This window comes from Numenius arquata, chromosome 26, assembly GCF_964106895.1.
Source record: "Numenius arquata chromosome 26, bNumArq3.hap1.1, whole genome shotgun sequence".
NCBI lineage: Eukaryota > Metazoa > Chordata > Aves > Charadriiformes > Scolopacidae > Numenius > Numenius arquata.
Genome location: NC_133601.1, coordinates 5,177,881 through 5,198,224, shown reverse-complemented (window position 1 = coordinate 5,198,224; position 20,344 = coordinate 5,177,881). Strand labels below are relative to the sequence as shown.

The 20,344-nt window shown below is 53.0% G+C and overlaps 1 protein-coding gene across 1 annotated transcript; it reads left to right on the top strand.

Moving 5' to 3' along the window:
* The first annotated feature begins 6,798 nt into the window (after nt 1-6,798).
* RASSF2 (Ras association domain family member 2) lies at nt 6,799-19,328 on the top strand. Its single transcript, XM_074164182.1, has 12 exons — nt 6,799-6,850; nt 7,386-7,590; nt 10,796-10,878; nt 12,024-12,099; nt 12,295-12,446; nt 13,244-13,332; nt 14,952-15,103; nt 15,184-15,285; nt 15,474-15,525; nt 15,882-16,003; nt 16,737-16,834; nt 17,972-19,328. Exons 3-12 carry the CDS (start codon nt 10,820-10,822, stop codon nt 18,039-18,041), a joined length of 972 nt encoding a protein of 323 aa, XP_074020283.1. The 5' UTR covers nt 6,799-6,850; nt 7,386-7,590; nt 10,796-10,819; the 3' UTR covers nt 18,042-19,328.
* The last annotated feature ends 1,016 nt before the right edge of the window (nt 19,329-20,344 follow it).

Sequence of the window (20,344 nt, the reverse complement as noted above, 5' to 3'; positions counted from 1 at the left end):
ATAGGTGAAGTCCAATTACTCTGTTTAACTGTTGGATTTAATTATTTTTGTGAGTTTGGGTCCTACCGTGCTGATCCTGTTGTGTGGCTGAGAGAAGGACAGGCGGGAACATTTCGCCGCGTGTTTGCTTTTCCAGCCACTTCCCTTGGTAACGCTAAAACAAGTCGCTGTAGTTAAGCTGTCATTTCTGTAACCAAATTTCTATACGGAGCGACTCTCTCCATCTTATTATGAGCATGAATGGTTAGAGATGAGCCTGGGTTTTGCAGAGGGGATCCGCTGAAGCACCTCGTGATGTACAGCCGGGGGTCTGGGGTGGTGGCAGGACCTCGAGGGCAGAGGAGGGCACGCAGCCCCTGCAGGCGAGCAAAGGAGGGAGCTGATGCTCCCCTTCCTCTCTCTGATGCACCTGAAACCATCCCTGAGCTGCCGGTGGAGGAAGGTGCCTTGCTTTTCTTGACGAGGGAAAAAACTCCAAATTGCCCCCGGTTTGGGGCAGTTGTGGACCTTAAAATCCTTTTCCCACGTTGGCTTTTCTACCCCAGTGTTTAATGGGTGCTGGGGAGTGCCCCGGCCGGGGGGAGCGCGGTGCCCAGCCCGAGCTGCTGGCGGACGTGTTGCAGAGGATTAACTTGTTAGTTTGGAAAAAGCATTGAAATGCTTCGTGTTTGCTGGTTACGTCCCGGCTTTGAGGCGTAAGAGCGGCTGGATGGAGAAATCTGACTGTAAATGCAATACTGTATTTTTCCTATCGATGTTGTAGCCTGCCTTTCAAACAGCTCAACTAAACAAAACCACGGAGGGAAGACGACACCCGAGAGAGGAGCGAAGAGGCGAGGAGATGTTGAACCAAACTTTTAAGACGGAAGGGCAAATATTCATGGTAGAAATATCATTTTGTCATATCAAAGATGGTATGTGAAACAAAAGAACTTGGGACTTTTGTAATTGATATTCTATTGTATTTTTTTTTTAGGTTAAATTAAGAATTCTTGCTAACACGTTGAAACACGTTTTCTAAAGTGAATACTTGCAAATTATACCTATAGAAATTGAGGTTTCATAGCTAACAGCTATGACTGATTAATGTTGTCATATTAGAGTGCGTTGGCAGAGGAACTTACCCAGGTACCTCGCTCAGAAAGTTCAAACTTTAAACCCAGAATTTGCTTTATGCCTTTTAATACTGACTTTAAATATGGCAACTTGGTTTGTACATGAATATTGCAGTATTTTCTTTCCATATATTAAAAAATAACATTTCCACTCAGGATAACGACCGCCGGTTTCCTGGGAGGGAGTGGTATGATTGTCATGACAATGTCATGTGATGGTAGAATTTTTTCATTGACGAATCGATAGTAGTTGTGTATACTTTATTTACCCATGTTTGTGTTCCTACCAAAAACCTAAAGGGTTTCTTTATTATTCATCTCCCTACTGAGATCTCAGTACTCCCGATGCAGAATTGGCGCTTGCGAATGGAAATCCTCAGTGCTGTTTATACCACAAGGAGCATCGGTGAGTGCAACCGGTCACTTAGAGCATTGCATCCTTTAACAAAAATGGTTGAAAATGGCATCATTTGTGGTATAAACAGCGCTCCAGGGTCACGGGGTTTAAAATAGCCAATTTCTAGTGGTTTGAGAGCCATTGGACGCTTACACGCAATCTAAACCAACCTGTGCTTAACATAACTCCTATAGCCATGTAGAAAATGCATGTGTGACAGACCAGCACGACCTGCGGGGTTTCTTTTACATGGCCTTCTTCAACCAAAAGTCACTTTTTTCTTTTCTTTTTTTTTTTTTCCCTTTTTTTTAGGGGGAGGGAGCGATGGGTCACTCATTTTTTCGCAGAAACACTCGGTGCGTGTTTCTTAGCGTTTCTTGCGGCTGATGGCCTTGGTGGCCGTGGGGTGACAAGGTCCTCTGTGCTCTCGCGTCTGGGGAGCTGCGATGGGTCGTTGCGGGATGGGAGGAGGCCACGAGATCCCAGTGTTTGGCTTCTGGCCGCGAGTCCGGGCAGAGCTCGGTGCTGGGCGGCTCCTGCCCGTCGGGGATCCGTCTTCAGAGCCACCCCAGGTTCTCCCGTCTGGTTCCAATTTGCCTGTGGCTGTGCATCCTCATCCGTACATACTGACACGAGAGATAGATTTTAGAATTGCCTTGTGTGCTCTCTGGCATTTACTGCATCTTTCCAGGTAAATCATCTTGCTGCCAGTCCAAATTATTGTACTTTGTCTGTTTATAACAACCTTTGGCGTAACAAACTATTGACTGTTCTTAGGCAGTGGGGATAAATTTTTTTTTTTCCCATGACTTTTTGTGACTGACTTTGGCTGTAAAACTTTTTTTGTTCAACAGCAAGAGGTTTTTTTTGTTTTCTTTTTTTGTTTTGTTTTGTTCTGAGATGTGTAATTCTTTTACGGAGGTTTTTTTTTTTATTTCATATTTTTTTTCTAACATTGCTTCATTAAACAAATATTTAAAAATGTAATATTTGGACCAGATGTTGTGAATAATAGTAGATAAAGCTATTTTATTCTGTATTTTTAAAGCTGTTCAGTATAAATAAACGCGGGCATAGATGCAACCTGGCAGCGTGGTGTTACACTTCCTTTGGGGCGTCCCCTTCGGAGGAGCACGGATGGTTTGGGAATCCAGGTGATGTGAAGACCAAGCATCTGTCTGTAGCAAGTGCCACCCAAAAATACAACCCCCAGCCGCCTTCCTGACCCTTCCAGCTCTCGGCCCCCGGCTCGTACCGCACAGACGTGTGGAATTCCCGTGGTTTATTGGGAAGAGGCAGAGCTTTGCAGTCCCTGCGGCTCCTGCGTTCTCTGTCCCTGCCCTCGGCTGAAGCAGCTCCCAACCTCTGGGGCAGCCAAGGGGCAGCAAAACGCCCGGTAAAAGCAATTGCACAGGCAGCACTGATGTGTTTCCACACAGCAAAACTTAACTAATTCCCTAATTAAAATTAAAAAAACAACCTTCAAGTTCTCTTCCTGCACTGAGCAGAGGCTTTGAGTTACCCGGTGCAGTTAGGAATAGAAGCAGCAAGAGTTACCAGCAGAGAAATAACCTCGTTTGGGGTAAAATCATAGGATCACAGAATGGTTTGAGTTGGAAGGCACCTTAAAGCTCCCAGTGCCGCCCCCTGCCCTGGGCAGGGACACCTCCCACCAGACCAGGTTGCTCCAAGCCCCCTCCAACCTGGCCTTGAACCCCTCCAGGGATGGGGCAGCCACAGCTTCTCTGGGCAACCTGGGCCAGGCTCTCACCACCCTCACAGCAAAGAACTTCTTCCCCACATCTCATCTCCATCTCCCCTCTTTCAGTGGCAAACCCTTCCCCCTCCTCCTAGGGCTCCCCTCCCTCATCCAGAGTCCCTCCCCAGCTTTCCTGGAGCCCCCCCCTTTAGGGACTGGAAGGGGCTCCAAGGTCTCCCCGGAGCCTTCTCTTCTCCAGGCTGAACCCCCCCAACTCTCTCAGCCTGTCCTCCCAGCAGAGGGGCTCCAGCCCTCCCAGCATCTCTGGGGCCTCCTCTGGACAAATTCCCCCCCTAAAGCCTTAGAATTGGGAATTTTCTAAATTCTTGCCCTGCCTTTGGCAATCTGTAGCCAAAGCAAAGTCTCCTGGGCCCTTCTGGGGGCTGCTGCGTGCCCAGGAATAAGCTCACCAGCACCTTGCCTCGTCTCCAACCGTTTAATGAACTCGTTTGTTTTCTCTGGAGCTGTGATCGGAAATTCCTGATGTTGGCCCGGAGCGGCAGCTGCCTACGATGAGTTGGGACCGGGAACGTCTGGCTGAGGATGCACAGCACCTCCAGAGCATTGTCAGCCTTCAAGGGGTCTCAGCTCCTGTGATTTTAAGGGAAATTGAGGCACCCAAGTCCCTTTCTTAACGTAGGTGTAGCCCACCATGACCGGTGTAGTCAGATGGGAAGAAAAATGGCAAAAAGCCACCTAAATCGGCAGCGAGAGGGGGTGAGAGCAGATCTGATACCAGAGAAGGTGGAACAGCTGTTGGACCAGGGCGAGGGATTTCCAGTCGTTCCTGAGCTGGGCTGGGTTTGGGTGCGTGATGGGAACGGCTCGGATCTTAATCCCCGTTAATCCTTTGTGCTTCTGGGGCAGAGCTCTGGAAATAATTGGGTTTTCTCCTGGTGTCTTGCCCGAATCGAAATTCAGCATCAGCTGCATCGACCCAATAAGAAGAGCTTTATCCCAAAGAGGATCTCAAAACCTGAGGATTTTCGCAACGACTGAAACGTCCTCAAACGAGGACAGGGACCGTGTCTCAAAGAAACATGGCATTAGGTGCGAGCAAAGGCCTTTTTAAAAGCCACGTCTCTTCCCATCTGGTTCCCAGCGGCTGCGTAACGGCTCCCAGATGCTCCTAAGCTAACGTGCATCCAAATGCGTAATGTTGTTTGGTATTTACTGACAATTAGCTTGGGGGTCTTAAAACTGAAATAATGGGAAGCTGCCAGGGTGCGAATGAAGGGAGTTTGGAGGCTTGCTCGGTCTGGGGGGAAAATACTTGAATTTTGGAGAATTTTGGAGCTGGTGCTTTATGCTTGGGTCTGAGTGAGGTCCTTGACCTCCAGGCTCAGCTATGGGAGCGGAAACGCCAGTAAATCCGGCAAAGCCAATGGTTTAAAAGGCATCAGCCACGTTCCCCGCGTGGTGTTTAGCACAGAAATACTGATTTAACCTGTGAAACGGCTGCTGGAACATCCCCGTGGGGTTAAACCCCGGCTCTGGCTGCGCAGCATCCTTTTCCCGGGAGATTTTCGGCAGGCGGGAGGATGCTCGGGCTCACGGCCGCTGGCGGGGACCGCGGCGGGGCAGAAGCTTTGGTCTCCTTCCACGCAGGTTCGGCTCCTCTCGGGTTCCCGCTCCAGCCGCCGAGGGTGGGGGGGGGAAGGAGGAGCTGGCAGCCTGTCCCTGCCTCTCAGGGTGTCCTCGTATGACAAGATTGGGTCAAATCCCTTTTATTTGGTAAATAAATACCTCTGTCTAGCCCGCCGGCTCAGTACTGTGCAGTGAAGGCAACAAGCAGGATGTCGCTAAATCGGGATTTAATCCCGATTCTTCAACCAAGTCTTTCCTTGTGCTCCTGCAGGTGCCCACACCAACCAAAACCCTCTATTTATTTCTTTTTTCTTTTTTTTTTTTTTTTTTTTTTTGCTCCAATCGCATCCACCCCGTGGGCTGCGGGGTACGGTAGAAGCTTTCTCTCTCTTTGGGGCTAAATCCCTGGGTTTTGGGGCTGGGGTTTGCGCAGCACGGGCGGCCGGGGTTCCATTGTGCGGCGCGGCCGGGCTCTCCCGGCGACAAAGGGCCTCTCATCCCCGCCGGCCCTCGAAGATGCTGCTGGAATATAAATACTAACCCCCGTTCCGGCTCGCTTTCGCCGAGTCAGTGTTTCCCCAAGCCAGATGGCTCCTCCTGAACTTCTCATATTTTACATACAAGTGAAAAAAAAAAAAGGAAAAACAACAACAAAAAAAGGCCGATTACAATCCGTGGTTGTAAAGACTTGCTTGTTTTGCTAAAGCAGCTGTTTAGATTATTTCTTTGTTTTTTTGGTTGGGTTTTCTTTTTTTTTTCCCCTTCGCGTGGGCTGTTTCTAGGCAAATTCCTTAAAAAGGAAAAAAAAAAAAAAGCCCGGAGAAGCCACAAAGCACTGGGAAAGGTCAGGAGCAGACAAAGGCGGAGGGACGCGACCACACGCTGCTGCTCTTCTGGAATACTTAGTACCCCCGCGCCCCCCCAGACCCTCCCCGGGGCGGTGCGGGGCGTGTGGACAGGATGGGACCCACAGCCTGGGAGCAGAGGCTGGAGGCTGAGCACCATTTCGGAGGTAACCATGACCCCCAGGCTGCAACATCTGCTTCCAGGCAGATGATTATTATTATTATTATTATTATTATTATTTTAAATTTATTTCCTTTTCAATCCTCTTCTCGGGGGCGGTTTTGGATCCGGATGGGATCCCACGGCCGTGGTTGGGAGCTGGTTGCTGCCAGCACACGGCCCCATTGCACCGTCCGGAAGGTAGAAGAGCGACGTGCGATGCCTGCACAGCTCCGGCCCTGAATATCCCAGGTTTTGGGACATTCTAAGGCAGAAATAACCACTTTAGCCGGTGTGATGCAGCCCGCAATGTTCCCTCTGGGAGTCCTGCACAGAGCTGGAGCCGATCATAAAAGCATTTCCAGCCCTGGTGCATGGGATGGGACATCCCTTGGGATCCTGATCCTGGGGCTGGGGCATCCCTTGGGATCCTGGCCCTGGCACTGGGAATGGGACATCCCTTGGGATCCTGGTCCTGGCACTGGGGTTGGGGCATCCTTTGGGATCCTGGTCCTGGTACTGGGGCATCCTTTGGGATCCTGGTCCTGGCACTGGGGATGGGACATCCCTTGGGATCCTGGTCCTCGCACTGCGGCTGAGGCATCCTTTGGCATCCTGGTCCTGGAACTGGGAATGCTACATCCTTTGGGATCCTGGTTCTGAGGTGCAACCTGGGTGCCAGAAACAGGGCGTCCTTTGGGAACGCGGTCCCAGAGCCCGAACCAGGGCTTTGAGACGGAGCATCCTTTGGGATCCCAGTCAAACCGGCACAAACTGGGTTCCGAGATAGAGCATCCTCTGGGGGATCCTGGCACCCGCTAAGGGGTCTCCCTTGGGATCCCGGTGCCGGGGTGACCCTGGGTGCCGGAGAGGGCTGTCCCCCGGGATTTCGACCCCGCAGCCCCGCCCCTCCCCGCCCCGTCCGGCCCCGCCCCACCGAGGGGCGGCCCTACGGGGGGCGCCGGCTGCGGAGCGGAGCGGGAGCGGGTGAGTGCGGCGGGACGGGGCATCCCCATCCCCATCCCCATCCCCATTCCCTTCCCCTTCCCCGGGGCTGAGCCGGAGCCCACCCGGAGCCCCGTCGGCAGCGAGTGGGCGGAGGGGGCTGCGCCCACCCTCGGGGCGGGGGGGAGGAGAAGGATCCGGTCCCCACGCCCCGGGGGGGTGTCACCTCCGCCCCCAACGAGCATCCCTGGCATCGCCCTCTCTTTTCGGGCTGGCTACTCCCGCAGGCTGGAAGGGAGCCACAAGCACCCGAGGGGCCCCAGTCCGGTCACGACTCCTTCGCTGTGGTCCCCGTGGCACCCGGGGTGGAGACCCCACCAGCTCCTTTCCCGTAGCCCACAAACAAGCCGTTGATGGCCCCCAGCTCTGCTCGGGGAGGGGGGGGTGGGGGGTGTCTGACCTGCTGACTGTGGCCAATGAGTCCCTTCGCTTGTCCCCAAGCAAGCCGGTGCCCCGATGGCATCGCCTGCCGGTGACCCCGCCACCGCTCAGCGTTCCTCTCCGGTCCCCTTCGCAGGACGGGGCTGAGCATTTGGGCTGGCGAACAATAGCAGCGCTGGAAAACAATGGAGCCGCTGCACCTTCGCGCTTAGGGACGCCGGACGGACGCTCGGAAGAAATCCCGGTTCCAAAATAGCGCCTGGGCCAGAGCCACCGGTGCGGCGACTCGTGGGAGCCGTCACCGAGCACCGTCGGCCGAGCGAAGGATCTGCCGGAACGGGGTGAGAGCGCTCGGTCGTGTCCCACCGTCGAGCCAAGCCGCTCCGAGGGGCTCCCGGTGCCTGCGAGAGAGGAATTGTCGCCTCCGGATGATGCTTTCCCACTGATTGCAGCGGGATCGATGCGGTGTTGGGCTGGTTAAAAGCCGCCCTGGGCTGCAGGGAAGCGGTGGGGTTTGGGCAGGAGGGAGCATCGCGGCCTCCCCGGGGAGCGGGATATTCCCACAATCCCTCGCACGGCCCGGGGGAAGCCTCAGCTGCGCCGAAACCGCGTCTCCCGCCGAGCGGGGAGATGCCAAAGCGGCAGCAGGGATGTGGCCAAAGCATCCGCGTGCCCTGGAAGGGGACTGAGGAAGCAAATCTCCCCTGAAAAACGCTCTTTTCCTTTCAAGAGCAGGGAAGACCATCCCACTCCTGGTGAAAACATGATCTTTGGGGTTTTTTTCCCATTTTTTTCCCTTTTTTTTCCATTTTTTCTCTTTTTTTTTTTTTTTTGGTTCTCTTTGAGCTGTGCATCTCCCTGGAAGCTCGGCAAAAGCGAGCGCTCATTCCCTCTCCGTGCCAGGGGCTGCGAGCGGGGCCAGGCTCCCCCCGCACCCCAGGGCAGATGGGGCTGTAGGGATGCGGGGAAGGGTCTCAGGAAGGTTATTTTGAGGGGGGGGGATAAGTCTGGGGTCCGTCAGGCCTGAAAGCATCTGGGAGAGCAGCCGCCGGCTCGTGTTGGAAGGCAGAGAGGGCTGAAATCCTCCTGCCACGTGTGCAGGGGGAATTGATTTGATCTGAATTTTTTTTTAAAAGTGCAAGACGCAGCGAAACCTCAGCCCGCGCCGGGCGCAAATGAAATGCATCAGCTCGGAGCAGGGAAACTGAGGCAGGAGGGTGGCGGGAAATTAAGACGATGCTGAGCTGCTGAGGTTGAGCAACCGATTGGGCAATTTCCACGTTTCCAACCCTTTCATTTTGGCAATTTCCAACCTTTCACCAAAGCCATGGCAGAAAAACAGGGGGAGCAGCGCAGCTGGTCTCTGGGGATCTCCGGGCGGCCGCCGCTCCCTTCCACCCACAGCCTGGCACTCTCAAGACCCAAAAAAGGAAGAATTTGCCCCTTTCCTTGCTTGCTCGGAAGGGGATGTGATGACGGAGGCGAAGGTGGCAGCGGCGGTAAACAGGAAACCGGGCTCCTCAGCGCAGGGAGATGAACCTGCATCTCGGGGTTCCCCTTCCATCCCAAAACGATTCGGTTCTTTGGCCGGAGCTCACCGCAGTGTCCCCTCCCAGGGAACTGGGGCTTCGGCTTCACCCCTTTGTATCCCTGCGATTCCACGGAGCGAAACTCCCCTGCGACGGCAAAGGCCCCCCCCCCCCGGGGCTGTGCTGCTGGAGATGGGGAGGGGGGCGGTTTCTTCAACCACTTTGGTATTTTTTTGGCAACATTTTTTTGCATGAGCCGAGCAGCCGTGTCGGTTCGTCCTTCCTCCGTCCGGTTATATCTCAGCGGTGACTTCCCCAGCGCTTCTTCATCCGCTTTCAGGGGCCGCCCACAAGCGAGATGCTTATTTCTTCCCGTTCCCGTATCTCACAGCTGGTGACCCTCAAATTTGGGTCCCGGCCGCAGCAGGTGCCGTGCAGCCACCGCTCCGACATTTATCCCGAAGCCGCAAAGCCAGCTGCAAAATCCCCTCCCGATAGCATTTTCGTGGGATAAATAGGATTATTATTGGGTTTATTCCCTGGGGGAGGATGGATGGATGGATGCTGCCCGGCTGCGGGAGGAGGGTTGATGCCGGGTTTGCCGGGATGCTCGCGTGGCTCCTGGGCTCGTCAGGAAACCCGAGGCTTTGTCAGCTTTTCCGTTGCAGCGACGTGCGTTTTTTTGGTGACGGGTTTCTCTTCTGCTTTCTCCTGGAGCCCCAGGGCCGGGCTGGTTTCCTGCCCTTCCCCTGCCTCTTTCTGCACCAGCTTTTGCTTTTGCAACCTCTTCTGTGGTTTGAAGCAGGACGCAGAGCATTTTTGCTGCTGTATATAATTTATTTGCCAGAATACATCCCGGAGTGCGGGGTAAGAAGCGGGGATTGCCGCTGTGCTGAGATTTTAGGGCCATTCTCTGATACAGGTTTTGCCGCACAGCCTTGGTTGAGTCATTTATCCGCCTGGGGGGTGTTGGGGGTTCTTTGGTTTTTTGGCAGGAAAATGGTTTGTTTCTCAGGGGATTGGGAGGAAGCACATGGCGATGCAGGAGGTGGAAGAAAAGAGCAGTTTGTGGGTCTTTTCTTGCCTCGGTTTCTCTTTCTGGACAAGGGAAGGGAGGGGAGAGACCCCGGAAAAATGAAACGAGGGTTTGCCCAAACACCCGGGGAAAGGCACAACTCCAGAAGCCTTTTCCCATCGCTCAAAACCGCCCCGACGTTGCACTTCAAGGTGTGATTTCCAAAGTGCTCTGAGCTCAAGAGCGACCCTGAGGGCTTCACCCTAAATCTCGTTTTAATTCTGCTTCGTAGCATCCAAAAATCACTCTCGCACTTTAAGCCGGGGCCACTCCAAAGGTGGGATTTTGGGGGGACTTGCCAAGATTTTGCACAAGAGCGAGGGAGATTGTGCTGGCACTGGAGGGAACGCACCGAAATTGAACTGATATCATAAAAAAAAAAAAAGGATATCTAATAAATAAAATAAAATAATAAATAAAATAGATAAAATAAAGGAACCAGCCCAGCATCTCTCGCTGCTTGGGAAAGTCAGCCCTCGTTCCCGTGTCCTGGTGTCGGGACGGCGGGAGGAGGCATCGTCTGGATCCAGCCCTGTGTGTCTGGAGCTTTGGGGCAAAACCCCAGTAAAATAAATGGGGAAAAGGAGCAAATCCCGCTTATAACCCTTCCACCTCCAGGCGTTGCATCGCCGGGGCGGCCCATGGATGCTGGAAATGCAAATGTTGGCGTAAGCGTATCTCCGCCGGTATTAAATTTTCAGTGAGTTTACAACGCCTCTCCCCTTATCTGATTTTCCTTCCCTCCCCATCGGTTTTCCGGCAGGAGCCGCCTCAAACTTTACCCGCGGCTCATCCCCTGGCGCCTTTTCCCAAGAGCTCTTCCAAAATCCAAGCCAGTTTATTCCCGCCCCCCCCACCCCGTTATCCAGGGGTGCGTATCGGGGATGCGGTGACGGGGCGGTTCACACCGGTGTTTTTTTCTCCTCCCTCTTTGCGATTCAGCTCCCATGAAAGAAGAGCGGGAGGATGGATTACGGCGGCTGCGAGTACCTGGTTCCCTGCGGAAAAGACAAATACATCTCCAAGTAAGAGCTCAGCAGGGCTGTAACGCAGGGCTACGGGCGGTGCGGATGGCTGGGGAGTTATTTCCAATATTCCGGGGCTTTTTCACTGGGAGGAGGGGAGTGACCCTGGGTTTAACTCAATTCGGTTGGATTTGGGAAGAAAAAGCCCTTATTGGGCAAGAAACGGCAATTTCCTTTAAAAGAAAAAGCGTTGTTGCTGTGATTTTAAATTTTTTTCCTTAGGAGCGTGGCCAAATGCTCTATCAACTTTTGTGAAATACAGGTTTTGCTGAAAAAGGGCCTGATTAGTAATTGGTCTTTTACGCTTTGGTAAAGAAGTGAAACGATTCTTAAGTTAGAAGGAAGATTTTGGAGGAGATAAAGCACGTACATGATATTCCCCCTCCCTTTTTGCTTTCCCATGACCCCAAATCCCTGTGATTTGTGCTGCTTCACACTACGTCTGGTGGTGCCAGGCGTCCTTAAACTCAATCAGCCAGCTGAATTAATGACAGCTTTTATGAATTAATGCCAGAGGCATCGCTTCCCCGTGATTCGGAGCTGTGCTTAGCCATCCTGGGTCCGTTTATTTATTATTTAGATTTTTATTTTTATTATTTTAATTTTTCATTTGCAACTGGAGCCGGGCTCAGACTTTTCGTTTGAGCTCGAGGTCAGGAGCCGCCGTGATAAACGCGTCTGTGATAACTTGTGACTCCGGCATGACCCAAGGGCTTGGGCGCCCCGAAAATTTTCTTGTTTTTCAGCCTTGTGACCGACTCCGCCAAGGTCTGATGGGTTTTCTTTCGTCTTTTTTGCAAGTTTTATGGAGGGGACGGTTGCAGAGGAGCTTGTCCCCCCTACTCATGGTCGCAAAGGGCAACCCCTGGTTGAACCCACAGCAGATATCCTCAGCAAGGGAGGGCTAGATGCAGCAAATAGCTTAATTTGGGGCCAATTAGGATGTTTTGGGTCCCCCAGCGGTGTAGCAGGTTCATCGCCCAGCCTGACCCTGGGAAGCAATTCCTGCTTTCTCCCAGACCCCCAAAATTTCCGCCCGTCCGGCTCAGGGGATACCACGTCCGGTACCGAGCGGTGCCTGCAACATCCCCCCCTCGCTCCTCCAAACCTCTTCTCAGCATCTTTCCCATTTTTTTTTTCCCCAGAAATGAGCTTCTCTTACACTTGAAGACGTACAACATCTACTATGAAGGGCAAAATTTACAGCTGCGGCATCGAGAGGTAGGAAACCCCCGGGGCAGGCACCCAGGGGGTGTTGTTTTCTCTGGCAGGAGAGAAAACAACAAGGAAATTGGGTGTAACTCAGATTTGTGAGGTCAAAAAGAAAAAAAAAAAAAGGAAAAAAAAAAAAAAAGCTTTTAGTAATGTTCATGGCTGTTTACATTTGGGATATTGAGCTGCCCGTCTCTGGCGCAGGAGGAAGGCGAGCTGATCGTGGAGGGGCTGCTGAACATCTCCTGGGGCTTGCGCCGCCCCATCCGCCTGCAGATGCAGGATGACAACCAGCGCATCCGCCCGCCGCCCTCCTCCTCCTCCTGGCACTCGGGCTGCAACCTGGGAGCCCACGGGTGAGTGGAGGGAAACGAAAACACCCCCCCAGCTTTTCCTCCTCTCCCTCAAGAAGGCAGCGGTTGCAACCCCAGCTACTTTGTCCGGGTCCTTGGGTTTTTTGTCCAACGTGCAACACCCTGAAGAAGCCAAGTCTGAAATAAAGTACCTTGGTTTCACTTTGCAAAGTCCCCCCATTTGGCAAAGACCCTCCCTTTTTGTACACACACCCCCCTGCTTTTGCAAACCCCCTTTTGCATAAATTCTATGGTTTATATTGCAAATAACCTGTGCTGCAACCCTACAGGGATGGTTATCTGCCAAATCCACAGGATGTATAGAACGGGTTGGAGGGGACCTTAAAGCCCCCCCAGTGCCACCCCCTGCCCTGGGCAGGGACACCTCCCACCAGACCAGCTTGCTCCAAGCCCCCTCCAACCTGGCCTTGAACCCCTCCAGGGATGGGGCAGCCACAGCTTCTCGGGGCAACCTGGGCCAGGCTCTCACCACCCTCACAGCAAAGAACTTCTTCCCCACATCTCAGCTCCATCTCCCCTCTTTCAGTGGCAAACCCTTCCCCCTCCTCCTAGGGCTCCCCTCCCTCATCCAGAGTCCCTCCCCAGCTTTCCTGGAGCCCCCCCCTTTAGGGACTGGAAGGGGCTCTGAGGTCTCCCCGGAGCCTTCTCTTCTCCAGGCTGCTTCCCATCCTGGAAAGAGCAACGTGGGTGCTCGGAGGGGAAACGATCCTGGTTATCGTTCTCTCTGCAGCTGCACGATAACAGAGCACCCATCTTTTATTTTATTTTTTCATTCCCAGGTCCATGCTGAAGCCCAGCACCTTGCCAGACATCCAGGTTACGGATGCAGAGCCCACACCGAATGCGGAGTCTCCCAGGAATGGGGCAGGTGAGCCGGGCTGGGGTCCGGTTGGATTTGGCCGGGCGGTTGGGAGCAGCTGCCTTATGCTCCAGTTTGATTTGAGAAAAATATAAACCAGGCATTTTTTTCACTAGAAATTAGTGTCTCCGTCTTGCTCCAGGTTACTTAAAGCAGTTTCCAAAGCACCCAGATTTAATTTATTTAATTGCAGCAAGAAAATCTTAACCCCGCTGGCCCGAAACCCTTCCGAAGGGTTTTTGCTCGAGGAAGGGGCCGCGGTGGGATGTGGTGAAGAGGAGCTTGGAAAGAAACAGGGGGATGGAGCAAAGAGCCTCGTGGGATCGTAGGGAAAAGGATGTCGGCGCTTCCCCTTCCCGGCGGCTCCGCTTTTAGGGAAGAAGAATAGGTTGGGAAGTGCCGTTGCCATGGGGAAGTCAACAATTCTGCAAAGTTTTTTTCCCCGCCCTGGTTTTTCCTCTGTAGAGAGGGGGAAGAGCTCGTCAGCCCCGGCGCTTCGTTAACCCCTTGTTTTGAGCAGGAGGCAGCGATGGACGGGACATGAGAGTTGTCCCACCGGCCATTCCCGCTGGAAAAACCTGCTTTATGCACTTTTCTCATTCGTTCAGGGCATTTTGCAGATGTTCTTACCCATTTTTTTTCCATTTTTTTGGCTGCTTTTATGGAAATACACCCCGGAGGCAGAGAAGAACCAGCTGATCCTTTCAGCTTCGGGATGCGCATCCCCTTCCCAGTTCGGGGAGGAGCTGAGCACTTGCAAAACTCATCGATCCGGGAAACCCTTTGCCCCATCCTTGCTCCTCGAGCTTTTCCCCCCTTTCTCTTTTTGATCCCCCCACGGATGACGCTTTTATTTCCCCCCTTAATTAAGGCTTGCCCAGGCGATACCCGCAACGCGTCGCACCATAGAAATAACCCAGCGGCGATTTCAGCCGCCCATATGATGTTAATCCTCTGCCAGGGCATGAGAAAGGAGTCTTTTGTCATATTTTGCTCCAAAAGCCTGCAAAAATCAGTGCATAACGTGTGCACGGCTCCTCGTGAGTGCTTAGTCACCGTGGCCCGTGGTGCATCTGGAGCAGCAGAGATTTTTCTTGCTGCCGACATGCTTTGAATTAAAACATCCCAGCTCGAGCCTGAGAGGTTCATTAAAAATGGATGAAGAGCTAGTTTATAATAATCTGGACCCGGGCCAGTTTTCACGCAGAGATCTGAAGCACTGGCCTCATTTTCCTGTTCTCATTAAAGGAAAGGAGAAAACAAGAAACAAAAAAAAAAAAAGAAAAAAAAAAAAAGAAAAAAAAAAGTTAAATTACGGAAAAGCGAGTAAAGATACTCGAGTCCCCAGGAGAAGAGGCTTTATCCAGGTAGCAGCCTGGGTTTACGCAGTTAATTCTGAATTAATAGCCTCCTTCAGGAGCTCGGGGAGAATAAACCAGTAGCTGCTGTGGTTTAAACTGGTGGGTTTAATCTGTTCTGGGAATTTTGTAGGGCTGTATTTCTGGGATGGGGAATTCTGTATCCGTGGGAGGACTCCCAGGAGCTATTTTGCAGCTGGGGTAGGACCTCAGGGGGGGTTTCGCTTGCCCCCAAACCTCAGCCCCATCCTCCCGCCGGGTCTTTTCCAGCCACCAAGTCGCAGCCGGAGGAGACGCCGCAGCTGATGCGGACGCGGAGCGACGTGGGCGTCCGGCGGCGGGGCAGCACCCGCACCCCCAGCGAGCAGCGCCGCATCCGCCGCCACCGCTTCTCCATCAACGGGCACTTCTACAACCATAAGGTGAGCCCCCAGCTCCCCAAAAACCTCGTCCGATGGATGGGTGGGGAAATCCCGCTTTAAATGGACTTTGTGCCCCGTAGACGTCCGTGTTCACGCCGGCGTACGGCTCCGTCACCAACGTCCGGATAAACAGCACGATGACGACCCCTCAGGTCCTCAAACTGCTGCTCAATAAATTCAAGGTACATTAGATATCCCCCCCTCTCCCTCACACTGCCGGGTTGCTCTGCACGGGGAAGGGGAATTTATATCCCATGGATATAAGATGCAACAGCGGAGTGAAATAATGGGATTGATTTTTTTTAACTGCTGGGAAAGAAACTGCAGGGTAGAAACATGGACTTTAATAGTGATTTATGTCTCCGTTCAGATTGAAAACTCGGCAGAGGAGTTTGCGCTGTACATCGTCCACACCAGCGGAGGTGAGTCTGCCAAAACCCCCCTCCCCGGTGCAGCCGTCGGGTCGGTCGTGGCAAAGCCCCCCCAGAGGAAATGGGCACAAACTTGAACATAAGAAGTTCCATCTAAACATGAGGAGGAACTTCTTTCCTGTGAGGGTGGCAGAGCCCTGGAAGAGGCTGCCCAGAGAGGTGGTGGAGTCTCCTTCTCTGGAGACATTCAAACCCCACCTGGACACGTTCCTGTGGGACCTGCTCTGGGTGGCCCTGCTCCGGCAGGGGGTTGGACTGGGTGTTCTCCAGAGGTCCCTTCCAACCCCATATCATTCTCTGATGCTGTGATCTGCTGGGCCGACCACTGGTGCTTTTTGGTGTTGCAGAGAAGCAGAAGCTGCGAGCCAGCGACTACCCTCTGATCGCCCGCATCCTGCAGGGCCCCTGCGAGCAGGTCTCCAAGGTCTTCCTCATGGAGAAGGACCAGGTGGAAGAAGTCACCTATGACGTGAGTTCACTGGTGTGGGATGCTCGGCGCTTTTGGAAGGGCTCGGGATGCAGCCGGAGCTGGAAAATACGGAGGGACATCTCCGTGCTGGGGATGCAGGAATCGCTTTGCTTTTCTCCCGTGTCCCCCTCTGAAACCTCCCCATCCCATGGGAAAAAATCTTGTTGTGTGCTTAAAGACCAACGTTAAACTCCAACAGAGAGCAAATGCCCCCAGCCCCATTTTGCCGTTCCAGATCTGATGGCAGGAGAGCAATTACTGCGCAGCCTTTGGTGTCGTTGATGCTTTTTCCAGCCGGCGAAAGGGCTGCGGGTGGGGAACGGCTCGTTCATGCCACCTGCCGGCTCCCTCCTGCCCCAGCGCTGCTCTGCGCTTAAATCAGAGCACAAATGAGGCGCTTTTGGGGTATATTTGGCCTTAACCAGCACTCAGTGACACGCCGGTGATGTGCAGGGCTCCTCATTGAAAGGAGCCAAGTCTTGCAGGCAGTGGGTAAGATAAAATAAACCTCAGGTGGAGTTTTTTTCCAATTAGCTAGCGCTCGTTTGCACGAGCTGATGTTCATGTCATGCAGAGGAAGCATCATTTCTTTTAGGGTTTGTTGGAAAAGTCGTGGAGTCCTTGATTTCCCCAGATAAATCTGGGGAGAGGATGCTGCGAGGTCGCCTTCAGCCTCGTGGGGTTGGGGCATCACCCTCTTCATCGCCCAACTTGGCATTTCTCTCCCACCCAGGTTGCTCAGTACATCAAATTCGAGATGCCTGTCCTCAGGAGCTTCATCCAGAAGCTGGAGGAAGAAGAAGATCGCGAAGTGAAGAAGCTCATGCGCAAGTACGTTGGACTTGGTGCCGTTGGAGGGAGATGCTGGGATCTCAATGTTGAACAACAACATTGTTGGGGGGTTCTTTCACAGAATCACAGACTGGCAGGGGTTGGAAGGGGCCTCTGGAGATCATCTCCTCCAACCCCCTGCCAGAGCAGGGTCACCCAGAGCAGGTTGGACAGGAACGTGTCCAGGCAGGTTTGGAATATCCCCAGAGAAGGAGAATCCACAACAGGGAGACTCTCACAGTAAAGCTGTTTTTCTTCATGTTGAGATGGAATTTCCTGTGTCCCAGTTTGTGCCCATCACCCCTCGTCCTGTCCCCAGTCACCACTGAGAAGAGCCTGGCCCCATCCTCTTGCCCCCTACCCTTTAGCTATTGCTCAGCATCGATGAGATCCCCCCTCAGTCTGCTCTTCTCCAGCTGAACAGCCCCAAGTCCCTCAGCCTTTCCTCAGCAGAGAGATGCTCCAGGCCCCTCATCATCTTTGTAGCCCTCTGCTGTACCCTCTCCAGCAGTTCCCTGTCCTTCTGGAACTGGGGAGCCCAGAACTGGACCCAGTGCTCCAGATGGGGCCTCCCCAGGGCAGAGCAGAGGGGGAGGATGACCTCCCTCGGCCTGTGGCCATGCTCTTCTGAATGCCCCCCCAGGATGTCATTGGCCTTCTTGGCCACAAGGGCCCATTGCTGGCCCATGGGCAACTTGTTGTCCCCCAGGACTCCCAGGTCCGTCTCTGCAGAGCTGCTCTCCAGCAGGTCACCCCCAACCTGTCCTGGTGCAGGGGGTTATTCACCCCAGGTGCAGCACCCTACACTTGCCCTTGTTGAACTTCATGAGGTTCCTCTCCACCCAACTCTCCAGCCTGTCCAGGTCTCGCTGGATGGTGGCACAACCTTCTGGTGTGTCACCCGCTCCTCCCAGCTTTGTGTCACCAGCAAACTTACTGAGGGGACACTGTCCCATCGCTCAGGTCATTGATGTATCTATATTTCAGTGTTGAAAATTCATTTGCACAGCTTTGTGTCCCTAATGCATGCATGAGCCGTTGGGTTTTGCATTATTCCAGGGTTTTCTTGGCAATTTGGGATAAAAGCTCAGCTTGATGCTGCCAAAATCTTATTTTCCTTGTCCTTCGCCTCTCCAGATATTCCATCCTCCGGCTGATGATCGAGCAAAGGCTGGAGGAGATTTCCGAAGGTCCGACGGCGATGTGAAAGGCTTCTCCAGCGCCCCGGCTCCGGGTTGCGTCGCACGAAGAGCCGTTTGCCCGCAGGACATCCCCCACTGGATCCAAACACCCCGACATTCCCAGAGCGCTCCCGGAATCCGCTTGGATCCCTCCGGCTCTGAGTCTACCCATCATCTGCGCAGCATCCTCGGGGGGGTTCCTCCTCTGCAAAAATGGTTTTTTTTCCGCACAAGGCTCTGGCTGGTGGCAGCTCCGGCCGAAACCTCAAATCCTTGGAAATAACAGGGAAAAAAAAGCAAAAAAAAAAAAAAAAGAGGAAATCCATGAGCAGGGAGAAGCCGCCGAGGACGGGGCCAAGCGAGGGGTGCGGGCGATGGGGAGCAAGAATTTGGGGCTCAGTTTGAAGATGCTTCGGCGCTGCCCTCCCAGCAGAGGACCCGCTGCTCGGTGGCAAGAGAGCACAAATAATTTCCTCTTCTTTAACAACAACAACAAAAGCACATTCCTATTGCAATAATTCGCAGGTGACGGGAAGCGTCTCTAAATCGATGAGGGTCTGCTGAGAACTGGGGGGGGGGGTTTAACACTTTCGCTGCCGAAAGCAAACCTGGGGACTGACGGTTGGATTTACAGCGAAAGGCTAAATCGCTTTTTTCCAGCGCGTTCCCTTAACCTGCGTCTGGTCGCGTAACCTCCTCCTTCCCCCCTTTCTAATTTGCACTAATTTTAGGGATTTTTTAAAAAAAAAACCAACCATGATGTCAAACCTCTCTGGTAGCTGTAACACGCCAAATAGCGCTCGCAGGAAGGAGTAGTTGAGGGCACTGAGCATCTCCCGAGGGATGCAGTACGGAAAGCGGGGGGCGGCAGGAGGAGGGGGAGGCAGAAATAAAGAGGATTTTAATTTGCAAATCAGTTTTGCAGCGGTGCCGGCACATCGTCCTGGTGAAACTGGGACCGGGACTGGCTCCGTTATCACCTTCACACCTGGAAAAACCTCTTTTCCTCCCAGGCTAAACCAGCAATATCAATTTTATACCTCGATGTGAACTAAAACTCTGACTTTCTCCCTCCCTTGAGTTTTTGCAATGTATCTTTGTATTTTTTTTTTTATTTTAATGGTACCTTTTCCATCTTTAACATGTGTTAGGGAAAATATTGTACAGCGAGAGAAGCTCTTTATGTGTTTGAAGGATGACTGTGGCATTGCTTCGTTGATTAACAAGAAAACAAAATATGTAGCAACTTAATACAGAACGAAAACCCCCGAGTTAGAGCCTGGTTTGTTCAAAATAAAGCACTTTGTGGATGGAAATGCTGCTGAAATGAGCTCCGCCTGGGCTGGGAGCCATGAGGGAGAAGAGCAAAACCTGCCTCAATCCCAGCGGAGAAGTTTCCCAAGGAGAAATGCAGTTTTGGAGACTCACAATTAAATTGCTGGCGGATTTTGGGGGCTGTCGTAGGGTTTATCCAGCCCTTAGAGACCATTTATCCCCACGCACCGTGGTCGGCAGGTTCCATCCATCCTCTGGATATTTCCCTTCCAGATGGTAAAACTCACCTCTGGAAGAAAACCGCTGCGTCGCTTAAACTTGTTTTAAACACTTTGAGTTTTTAAACCTGATATATTCAGGTTTTTTGGCCTCCTTGAGGCTGAACTCTGCATCCCCAGGGTTATCCCCAGCCCCGCGTTATCCAGCCCATTGAAGCCCATTTATCCCTCCCCGCGCAGGAGGGGGATACGAGTGACGTTGGCTCCGCTTATCCAAGCTTTATCCGCCGGGAAAAGTCCGGTGTGAGTGGAGCCCGGCGGGCGCAGACGGGAAGAGCCATCGCCGGCGCTGCCCCAGGTACACGGGTAAGGGCGACCTCCTTGGCACGGGGTCGAGGGATAAAAAGAGAAGGAGTTGGGTAGATCGCAAGGGGGAAAGTGGTGGTTTTTTGGCACGCGCCCGAGCCGGAGGTTGGGATGGGGAGAGAAGCCCGGGGAGGCGCCGCACCCTCCCCGGCCACTTCGGCAGCGGGGTTATCCCCAGGTTGTGGTCCAAAAGCTTGGATGCTGTAGGGGAAATATAGAGGGGAAAAAGTAAGAAGGAAAAAAAAAAATAAAATCCCTGTGTCTTAATTTTTACGGGGTTTGCCACCTGGATTTGTGGCTTTTCCAGTGCTGGCGATGCAGCTGCAAACAGCTGGAAGGTGGATGCATGTTTCTCCAGGCTTTTCTCAAAATAAACCACGTTAGTTGGAGGAGCAGGGCAGTGAAACGAGGCAAATTAAATTAATCAAGCCCTAATTTTTTTTTTTTCCGAGGCACTGTGTTTCAAAGGG